This window comes from Cucumis sativus, chromosome 5 (assembly GCF_000004075.3).
Source record: "Cucumis sativus cultivar 9930 chromosome 5, Cucumber_9930_V3, whole genome shotgun sequence".
In the NCBI taxonomy this organism is placed as follows: Eukaryota; Viridiplantae; Streptophyta; class Magnoliopsida; order Cucurbitales; family Cucurbitaceae; genus Cucumis; species Cucumis sativus.
The window spans coordinates 10,482,946-10,494,961 of NC_026659.2; the positions used below are offsets into that span (position 1 = coordinate 10,482,946).

General features: G+C 31.8%; 1 protein-coding gene across 2 annotated transcripts; it reads right to left on the reverse strand.

Moving 5' to 3' along the window:
* Nucleotides 1–3,653: 3,653 nt before the first annotated feature.
* LOC101222234 (subtilisin-like protease SBT1.1) lies at nucleotides 3,654–8,612 on the reverse strand. Of its 2 annotated transcripts, none has more exons than XM_004140429.3 (4): nucleotides 8,510–8,612; nucleotides 6,696–6,952; nucleotides 5,630–6,140; nucleotides 3,654–5,449 (listed from the first exon to the last, which is right to left on the reverse strand). In XM_004140429.3, exons 2-4 carry the CDS (start codon nucleotides 6,943–6,945, stop codon nucleotides 3,901–3,903), a joined length of 2,310 nt encoding a protein of 769 aa, XP_004140477.2. In that variant the 5' UTR covers nucleotides 6,946–6,952; nucleotides 8,510–8,612; the 3' UTR covers nucleotides 3,654–3,900. The 2 variants fall into 2 exon arrangements, with proteins under 2 accessions (XP_004140477.2, XP_011659836.1); XM_011661534.2 differs by having other exon boundaries at nucleotides 6,696–6,971; nucleotides 8,510–8,605.
* Between the last annotated feature and the right edge of the window lie 3,404 nt (nucleotides 8,613–12,016).

Below are 12,016 nucleotides of genomic sequence, written 5' to 3' on the forward strand. Positions count from 1 at the left end.
TATAGATTCATAGAAAATCATTTTCTAATTTTGCTATTTGCATAAATTCATTAGTAACCTCATTTGCGTATGAGGAAGGAGTATGCTACTCCTCAATTTCCTTTTGAGAAAGTTCTTTTGAGGATGATTTAGAGGATAAAATTTTTCTCAGGAAATTAGACATTTGAAAATTTTAAGTTCTCATATTATAAATATTTATTTTTTAAAAATTTCTATTAATTCTAGAAATAAAATTTGTTGGACCAAGAATCTATACCTGTATGTGCTAAGACGGATTAGTGCTGACCAACGGTCTCACTGCGCCTCTTTGATTCTTGCTGCTTACTGCGCCTCTTTGATTGTTGCTGCCTGGACCACAAACTTAGACACGAACGTACAAGTGGACATAGAACCTGGGCTTCAAAATTTAATTTCTTGAAGCAACAAAAAGGCTTGAAGAATAAAATTTAATGACAAGAACTAAATGGTCAACCCTTCTCCCCCAGAAATTGAAATTGGAATTATTTGATTACAATTGTAAGCTATTTATTGAATGGCTTTGATACCAATTGCTCGATGATTATGCAAAGAGAATTAGGATCGATGGATTACAAGAAGCAGGCAGTCAAAATATTAGGAGTAGAGTCAAACTTCTTTTATTTAGTCCAACTTGATATTTCTACCATAGTCAAACTTCTTTTCATTTCTTTCTTCTTGCTTCTCCTCTTAACATAGTTTCTGCTTGTTTAGTTAGCCTGATACGAACATTGTATCAGGGCAAAAGTTATTTCTTGTGTGATAACTGTGGGAGAGTTCACCAAGGTCAATGTTTGATTGGAGTAGACGTTTGTTATTATTGCAAAAGATATGTGCATTTTAAACTGGAATGCAATCAGTCAAGATGGGAGAAACAAAATGATTCGCGAGTTGAATCAAAATTAAGTCATGAATCAAGGAATTCTCTATCAAAGAAAGAAGAGTCTTTTGGCATAAAGAAAAAGTGTTTGATGGATTAAGAAATTGTGGTTTAAGTAATTGTATATAATTGTTAATGTTAAGTTGTAAGTATGTTTTATGTTAGACTTAAGTAATAAAATGTACATTTATGTAAAAGTTGTTGGTTGATGTTTAAAATTTCGAAGACAAAATTTCTTAAAGGGGGGTAAGAGTTGTGTAACCCCAAATTTTTGGATGTTTGGAGTTTATTAAGAATAAGAGAAACTGATATTAAAGAATCAAGAAAGTTAAATTCTTTGGAAAGGTTAAAATTTAGGTTTAAGTCAAAGTTAAAAAAAAATTGACTGAGTATCAAAGAGTAGCACATTAGGTGTTTAGAGTTTAGCATTGGGCGGCAAAGAGAAGGAAAGAACCTCTAAAGAGGTTATTTGGCATCTCGGAGATGTGTCTAGATGTTTTCGGTTGGCTTGGCAAAATGGCTATAGAGGTTAGAAAGGGGTATTGGGCGTTTAAGGTTGACAAGAAAGAAGGATCATAGAGGTTAGACGTTTTAGCTAACTTCAACAAAGGATTTCTCATAAGTCACTTGACCAAATTCACTCAAATTAGTTTTAAAAGCTCAAAAATTATGTCTAGTTTGTTGAGGAGGGCTGTTGGATATTTGGGATGCGAGAAGTTTGACATTTTGGTTAAGAGAAGGCAAGAAGGTCAGTTCTCGAGTGAATCTGAACAAGGTGCACTCCTAAAAGGCTACCTAACTCATCTTTCAGCCCTTTGTTCTGAAATTGTGAGGTAAGGAAGCTAAGATATTTTAGAGCAACTTTATAGTAGAAAGTTTTATGAAAAGAGTCATGGATTTTAAGTTTATGATTTTGCTATGTCGGATAATGTATTCTAGACGAGAAATTAGGCGAGATGGACAAAATTGGTATGTTATAGAGGTTATTCTGGGAATATTTAAGAATTTTTTTTGGATATTTTCATGTTTAAGGGACTAAATAAGGAATAAATATGAATTTTTCATATCAAGGAGACTCAAGAGGAATTTACGATGAAGGATACATAAAAGTATTGTGAGTAACACATCGATTTCAAAATGATTTATTAAACATGGTTTTCAAGCTCCAATAGCTTGTGAATAACAAATTGATTTATGAACATGGTTTCCAAGTTATTATTTCAAGTCATGATTTATAAACTGTTTTCAAGTCGAATGATTTCATGATCAAGGAAATATTTCAAATACATTCAAGGAAATATTTCAATGTTTTTATTCATGTCCGAATATAACATAAGACCTATTGTATACATGTGGTTAACTTCATACTGATGGTACGGTTTACGAACCTATTTTTAACTATGGGCCATCAAGACAAGTATATATATTTATGCCTTAAAGGAGGGGGATAACTTCTCATTGACCGTCCCATCTTCGGACGAAGGGATACATATTGCCCGTGGTTATGGAGGTCTTTCTTCGAAAATACAAAAGATTTCAATGTTTCAAGATTTATGTTATAAAATGATTGTTTAGTGATAAATGTATTTAAGCTTCGATTTATACTAAAATGTTTATGAAAATCATTTTATAAAGTCGTTGCTCACTAAGTTTTTCGATTTATCCTTTCAAAAATGTTTTTTCATTTTTCAGGTACAGATTATGGATCTCCGCGTGCTGAACTTACTGTTGCCAGGCCAACTTTGTTTTCAATCATAAAAGGAATTGGTTTACTTTAAAATATTTATGTTGTTATTCAAGATTTTATACTTTTACGTTTGATATACTTTTCACTTGGTTTCAATAAAAGGAATTTGAAATGGATCACACTACAATTTTAAGTAGGGTAATTGTAATTGATGGTCATTTGACGAATTAAATAATTAAAGATATAACAACATTTTAAAAAATTGCAAATATAGCAAAACTATCCCTGATAGACTCGTATGGTATATAAGTGATAGACCAATATTTACAATATAGTCTATCGGTGATAGACTTCTGTCATTGATAGAATTTGACAAATTTTGCTATATTTGCAAATTTTTTAAAACCTTGTTATACACTTAATTATTTTGAATCTAATTGCTAAATTTGCAACTATCCCTTTTAAGTATTTTCAGTTAAAAGAATTTTGTTGTTGAATGTTTCATGTTTTCATGTCATGTGTCAGTGAAGTTGTTTCGATCGAAGGCAAAGGACTTTGGCTGACATCACGCCATGTCTCGAGCAAAGCAAAAACAGGTGTTCGGGACAGAGTGTGGTAGTTGTATTTGATCTTCATTTTGCATGATCCATACTTACAAATGAAATATTAGTTATTCATAATCCTTTTTTGCGCTTCACTATTATATATAATTTCATTATCGATCATATATATTTGGCTTTGCTAATTATCAATTTATAGGCTAAAAGTCACAATTTATTACTTAAGTAAATTTGTTAAAATTTTCACTAAAAATTTCATAATACTTTTATAAATTTATTTCATATTCTGATTTTTTTTATGCAATATTTGTCGATATCTAAATATTCGTTGATATATCTATAAGTTTGAGTTACCGATATTTATACCGAAAATGATATTTCTATCCTTGATTTATCATAGTGTGTGGTATACAATGTTACCATAGGTGAAAGACGCTACCTATAAAATAACATAATTTAATTGATATCCACAACATTAGATGAATCGTTTGATAGTTAATTACCGGAGATCTCTTAAAATTTCATTATTTAATAGTTAAGTTCATAAGTTATACAAATAACAATGAAGTTATATAATAGAAGTATATATATTGTCCTTAGTTTTGGGCTCAAACATCAGAGTAGCACATAATATTGTGTACTTTTTCATGGAATGATTCTTCTTATACATTAGTTGAATTAAACACAGGTAATCCAAAAATATATAAGCTGTGAGAAATGAAATTGTACTCCAAACTGCAACCACATCACATCCTTATCTACTGCCATGTTACTGCTATAGGACTTCTAACAGCATATGTTCCTGAGTGCCAAACAAGAGATCCAAAGGAAAACTCATCCAAACTTTCTCTTTTCCCCAATGCATAAAAACTCACTTTGTAACTCAACTTTTCTCCCAATTTCACAAAATTCAACTTCTCAGGTTTCACAATAATTCTTATTCCTTTTGGATTGTTAATTCTTACAGTATAATCACTCCTTGGGATACCAACATTTGTCACTGTTCTCTTGAATGTGCTATTAACATTTTTTCCCTTCTTCATGAACACAGAGAAAGAAGGGTAATTCAAGTCTCCTGGCTGAGAAAACGTGTTTTTTGATGAACATGTGAACTTCCCTCTTGAAACTAAAGAAATTTGTGTTGAAGTATACTTTAAGCTACACAAGTAGGTTATGTAGTCTTGGGGTGCGATATCGTAGATGAGCCCTGGATGAGAAGCTTTCTCAGGATCGACATGGCCAGAACCAAACGCAAAAGAATCCGCAGGACCACCACTAGCACGACCGACGTCCGAAATGAGATGCTTTTTGTTATCAGTAACATAAGCTGTTGTCATGAGCGCCGATTTAATGGCGGCAGGCGACCAATCCTTGTGAACTGATTTAACCAATGCAGCTAAACCGCTAACATGAGGGCAAGACATAGAAGTCCCTGAAATAATATTGAACAACACTCTTCTTTTGTCAGACTCAAGCTCACTCGGGCTCACAATCGGCGGCCAAGCAGCCAATATATTAACACCAGGCGCAGTTATGTCTGGCTTTATCACGTATGGTTTAAAAAAACTTGGCCCTCGAGAAGAAAATGCCGCTACTCTCGGTGCTCGGCTTCCATATTTAGTCCCTTTGAAAATGATTGATGCTTTCGCTTGACGTTTTGAGGAAGCTATGTAGTTTAAGATGGATTTGGCAGCCGAAGCTCCAACAGAAGTGGCTGGCAAAACATGAGAATCAGCTAAAAGATCTTCACCTTCAAGTATTGTGTTGATTAGAATCATTCCAGCTCCTCCAGCTAATTTCACTTGCTCTCCTTTTTTAGTTCTTGAGTTTGTTCCTCTTTCACACACAACAATTTTTCCCCTTACCATTGTTGGGTCAAGTGAACCAGCAGTACAAAAATTTGTTTCTTGTCCATCACCAGCAGTATTGTTATAAACAAGTGGGACTTCCTTTAAGTTCTTGCCAAAATACGAAGAAGAACCTTCGAAAACCTTTCCATTTCCAAGCCTTACAGTGGTTGGGAAGGTTCTATCTGTGTAACTAGCAGCAACAGTCATGACCCATGGTGCTACATTACTAACAGTCGAGATGAATGGGCCAGAATTACCAGCTGAACATGACACAAAAACCCCTTTTTGAATAGCACCAAATGCAGCTATGGCAATTTGATCGCTGTAAATTATACTAGAACCGCCGCCTAAGGAGATCGATAGAACATCAACACCGTCAGCAACAGCGTGATCCATGGCTGCCAAAATATCAGCACTTGCACATCCTTCTGGCCAACATACCTTGTATGATGCGATCCTGGAGAACCGAAGTTTTAAATATGAATGTAGATCAATATATGCGTTTCTAAATTAAAAGAGTGAAAAAAAAGTTGTAAAGTTTGAGTTCGTACCTACCTTAGAAGTTCAGGGATCAAACTTGTAATTTAAGTTCATTGTATTATAGAAATATTGAATAAATCAGACATAAATTCAATACCTTGAAGTGAACCTCATTCCTGTGGCTACTCCCATGCCTTGGTTATAAAAGCTTGCTCTGTTTATAAAATTTCCAGCAGCAGTTGATGCTGTGTGTGTGCCGTGGCCATTCGAGTCTCGTGCGGATCGAAATATCCCTGTTCCATTCAATCTACCGACAGCAGCCTCATAGGCTTGAATGAAGGTTCTTGCTCCAATGAGTTTTTTGTTACAATTTGAATGTGAGAAGTTCGGACCTGTTTGGCAAATGCCTTTCCACTTTGAGGGAACAGGGGGGAGACCTTTGTCCTGAAAACTTATATGCTCAGGCCAAATGCCAGTGTCGAGTACACCAATAATAATATCAGAAGCTAAGTTTGAAGAATTCCAAAGGCCATGGCCTCTTTGAAGGCCAAGAAACTGAGGGGAGTGAGTGGTGTGAAGCTGTAGTAGTTCATTTGGAGTGGCTGCTACAAAACCTGGAACTTTGCTTAAAGAATGAAGGTTTCTCGAGGAGAGCTTTGCAGAAAAACCTGAAAATCAAAAATTTTAATCTCACAAATTATTCTTAACAAATTAGTCTCTATATATCTTCACAAATCTTATCAAAATCACCTCACAAATTTCATTAAACAATCATATAGTCTTTATAATTCAGTAAATTTTGTATTCATCTATATATAACAAATTTCATTAAATCTTAATGATATTTTTGTTATAGAAACTAAATAGTCATGATTTAAATTCAATCATCATTAAACTATTACAAATTTGGAAGTAAAAAAACTAAATGTACTTTTACAAAACTATTTTCAAAACTGATACTATATTTCCAAAAAAATTATTGATCCAGAAAGTTTTATAGATTAGTAAAAATAGGCCAATAGTATATTAAAGAGTGGAACTTCAACCTTGGTCTAAGAGATAATTTTACTACTAAACTAATTTTTGAAATTAACTTTATATATAGATATATAATATAAATAGCATAAATCCACCTAGTTATATGGTATCTGATTAGGTGTTTCCAACTCTTTTAGAAAGTTAAGATCTCAAATTTTTAGGAACATCAATATTTAAAATCTTGCCTGAAATGACAGTTTTATAGACATAGAGAATCTCGGCAGCATTCAATGCTTCTTCATCGTCGTTGTTGTCGCCATAGAGAGATGAGAGTTGGTTGACTGAATCAATGATGGCTGTGTACCATTGTTCAGGGTTGGGGGTGTCCATCTTGGTGGTGTCCATGTGAACTATGTATGTTTGTTGATCCATAGCAACACTTGAAGTTGTAAGCATTGTTATGTACAAAAGTAATAAGACTTCTTTAAACCCCATTGTGTAGCTGTAAACCGAAAAGAAAACTGACAACATATCAGTTAGTATTGAGACAAAGGGAAGTTTATATATATTTCTTAGACTTTGTTTGATAATCCTTTCCAGCCCGTTCCCAAACTATTTGGTATGCTTTATAACTTATGTTCTTATTCATAAAAGAAAAAAAATCATATGATTATTGTTTTTAATTCTTTGTTTTAATATCAAAACATGCTTGGTAATTATTTTTAGTAATATTTTTCTTAAAATAAATTAACCACAGAAAACATGTTTGATTATTTTTATTTTATTTTTTTATGTAAATTTCTAAAAGAATAAGTCACTACATTTTTTAGTTTTATTTTTCTTAAACAAACTCTTGACAGACATTATTACAAACAGCAAACAAAAAAATTGAAATTATTTATAAAATATAACAAAAAAAAAAGTTAATAAATATTTAATGATTTTTTTTACTATTTATAAATAGTTTCAATTTATTTGGTACCTTTTGAAACTTGTATGAACTTTGAAACATATGGGCAAAAAAAAGTATATAGGCTTAGTTTTCTAACAACTAAAATATTTAAGATCATAATTTTATTTTTCAAATTACAAAGATATTTTTATAAAATTTAATAACTAAAAAACAATGCTAATTACAAAAGTACGTTTGAAAAAACAAAAAATAGAATCAGGAAAATAAAAATATTAAGAAATTGATTACTAAATAGACATTTGATTTATTTTTCCTCCGTTACTTTTTCTTTATTTTCTTACCACTTATATACAATGGTTTACCCTTTTTTCAAAACCAATCATTTAAATTCTTAGGGAGCTGTTTAAGAAATGAAAATAAGTTTTTTCATTCTTTATAAAAGAAGTTACCATTCCTTCCATAACCATTTCGTTTTCGTTTTTTAAGCCATATTTAAAAAGTAAAGTTAGAAAGTAAAAAATTTGGAGATCGAAAATAGTATCTATTGATTTAATTTTAACAAAAGGGTTAGTAAAAGGGCATTTTTAGTTTTTGTTTTCAAAGAATGAGTAGATTTTTTTTTTCAAACACTCTCCCACAACCACCACAATATAACAAAATTAGCATAGATCACATTGAGGGACAAACTGCTGAACCCTTCAAACAAAATCCTTCAAGTCTCTCTTACTTTCATCATTTTATCATTGTATCATATTGAATATATATAATATTCCTTTTTGTACTCAAATGAGTACTATGTCTCTATCTTCAATACTTTTGTTTTATTCTGCATGCACATGAGGATTCCCACCAACATATAACATTCTTCGCGACAGAACGATATGATAGAATGAACGGAGAGACAACAAAACTTTCTTGGTTAGGCTTTTACCTTTAGTTTGAGCTAAAATGCTTCCCACTCGTTTAAAATGTTATGCAGAAAAAACTTTAGAAGAAAAACTATTGTTATTTTGAAAGAGATCTATTTTATTCTCAGTTAAAGAACAAAATTACAAGTGTATAATTTAAATACAAAGATGGATAAAGAAGGAAAAACAATAGAAGAAAAAAAAAACTTCACTTTTGAGGGAGAGAGATTTGTCATACTTGTATGTGAACCAGGTGGATGATGTGATTGAGAAGAAGAATGTATAAATTTGGCAAAAAAAGAGCTTTGTAACTTTCTATATATAGAAAAAATTGATTAACATAACGAATAGGTTAACCTCATTATTTAAGGATTATTTTTATAGTGTGATTCAGTACATAATAAGTAATAATTGAAAGGTTGTGCTTACTGCTTTTGGGATCCCATTTAGTGGTAATGTAGTGCTCTTCTTTCCACTACAAAAGATTTTCCATTTTGTAAAGAATCACAACAATGTATTTCTGTCTCAAACACAATGGAATTAATTAGATAGTCTTACTATTTTCAAGTCTCAATGTGTTTTTTGCTTTCTTAAGTCAACTCTCTCTTTGATTAGATGAATTTTTTTGTTCAATTCTCCACTTATATATTGGTTGGTTTATTTCTACCTCTCACAATAATAATAAATATATATATATATATATATATATATATATATATATATATTATTATTATTACGAGGTTTTAAAAAATATAATTAACAAACCGGTAAAATATTTACATTGTATAGAATAGTTTTTGAAAAGGAAAAGGTCCACATGCCCACAATATAAAATACCAAAAATACCTTAGTGAACACGCGATGAATCGACCACAAGCACACGAGTAATCTTCTTTTAAATGGTCATGTACTACAATCTAAACAATGATTTAGATCATGATGCACAACTGTGTAGCTAATTTTAAATGATAGTAAAAAAAGACTTCAAATTTAAACGATCAGATAATAAACTCTAAACAATAGTGAGAAAGCTTTAGACATGAACGATCGTATAATATAATCTAAACAATCACCAGATCAGTATACACGATCGTTTAGGTTAGAATAAACGGTCGTGTAGCGAAATAATATACTTTAAACGATCGTGATGACCATGGTAAACGATCTTGTTGATTATGGTAAGTGATTGTGTTTGTTATGGTAAGCGAGTTATGGTAAGCGATCGTGTAGCCAATATAAATAGGGGTGTAAACAGGTTGGATTGAGAGACATTCTCAACCCAACCCATATTTTCGTGTTGGTTAGGTTGGCAACTCGAATAACCCAAATTGTTTTTCAACCCAACTCGTAAAATATTGGATGGGTTAGGATGGGTACCCATCCCAAATTCAAAGTTACAACCGGTTGTCAGGTTATATTATTTTATTTTCATTCCCAACCCATCGAACGTTTAGCTTTTTAAACTAGGTGTGTAAGAATACAGTTTGAACCCGAATAACCTGGACTACCTAACCCATATTATAAGAGTTGAGTTGGATTAGATTTAAATATGGGTTGGGTTGAGTTAAATTTTTTTGATTTTTTCGGGTTGGGTTGGGTCTTGGGTTGGAGGGTTGAGAAATTCGGTTCAACCCAACCCAACTCGAATTAATATAATATATATTATTTAATAAAAAAACAATTAGGTTTCTTATTTTTTTAGGTTTAGATTGTGGTGTATCTTGAACTTTATTATTCATTTATCATTAAAAATGAACTTCATTAACATTTATGGATAATTTTTGGATTTATGTATTTTAAGAACTTTGAATTTATTTGTGTTTGTAATTTTGAATTTATTTATGTTTGTAACTTTGAATTTATGAATGCTTAGTTTGAATTTATTATATTGTATGAAATTTTGAATTATTTATGTTTGAAATTTAAATGTAACAAACCTCTACAATCTGATTTAAATATAACTAGAAACAAAAGAAAAAAAAACCTATACAACCCGACAACTGAATCCAACTCAACCCATATTTTATGGGTTGGGTTGGAAACTAAATTAGGGTTATTCGGGTTGCCAACCCAAATAACCCGAAAATATGGGTTGGGTTGAGAATGTAATATTAATTGATTAATTAATTAACTGATTTGAAAGTTGTATTAATTTAGTATTTTTTAAATTAATAGAATTTCATCATTCCCTCCTACCCCTGAAGGAAATGGAGTTATAAATATGCAAAAGAAAAATAGTTTTTCTTAAATAAAAGAGAAAGGCAATGTTTTTTCTCTCTGCAAAAATAATTTTCTGTCTAAAATTTTTTCCACTCCAATTGGTTCCCACAAACCAATCTCATCCCACAGGATATGAATGTATCCGACAGGTGATGTCCCTAAATTTAGAGATTTAGTAGATTCAGAGACGGAAAACTACATAAGTTTCTCTCTCTCAAATCTATACTTTATTAAAGCATGCTTAATAAGAAAATAAGTTTCTTAATTATATTTTGCCCAATGTATTGGTATTTTGAGATTTCCAATTTAAATTGAGGAATGGTTCCGTAAAATCTTCCGCTGCCAAGACTTTTATCCCTTCAATTACATGATAAAATCGGTCTAGATAAGACAGCACCTTTGGTCTTACTATTCTGCTGGGACTCGGTGGTAGCAGCTAACTGGTCAGTGTAGCCCTATACCTCTGATTATGCACATTGACCATCAAAAACTTAGTATATAGAGTATCGAGCTAATCAACTTTTAAAACATTTCTATTTAAACTCATGCTTTTAAACAACTTTATAAGACAATGAACTTTTCTATTTCAGAAACTCCAACATGCTCGTAAATCATAACTTTGCAAATATCCATAAACTTAACAATAATTACATGCTTTGAAATCATTTCTATTTAAACTCATGCTTTTAAACAACTTTCTAAGACAATGAACTTTTCTATTTCAGAAACTCCAACATGCTCGTAAATCATAGCTTTGCAAATATCCATAAACTTAACAATAATTACATGCTTTGGAATCATTTCTCCATAACACACTTTAATACTATTTAAAACATATGTATAAATCAGTAAACTCAACATTCAATCGTCAAAGTTTGCTTTAAACATTTGATAAATGATTGGATTTAGAAATCAACTTAGGGTTTAAAGGTATTTGCAAAAAGAATGTTATTGACACTTTCACTGTTAAAACGTTTAATGTATTTATGTCAAGGGTTAGTTGAGGTTGCTGAGGAGGCGAATGGCTTCGGCAGGCTTCACGCCACGTCTCAGAACGACAAACAGGTACCTGAGATGGGGTGTTACATATGACGTGTCATTGAATATGGATCATTGCATGCAAAATGCTCTCTATTATCATGCTAGTTGACATGATCATTGCATGCATAACGCTCCCAATGTTCCCACCGCCTATTACCAAGTCCTTATTGTACAAGTTTTCCTATTGCTTGCCCAAATGTAAGCGAAACAATAGGTTTAGTCAAATTAACTAAGGTCGAACACATGGAATTGATATCAAAGCTTAGTTCTAAGGTTTACTCATCAATTAAGCATTGTGACAACTCAGTTAAAAGAATATATAAAAATCATAACTACCTAAGTATCCTAGAGATGCTGCAAAGGTGACTTAATGAGGTGGTTGATAGAAAGAAGAAGGTGCAAACGGGGCATGAACTAACTTGTACTAAGGGAAGGGATGAAGGAAGGTTTAAGGTTTTCAGGTGAATAAGCTTTACAACCACCT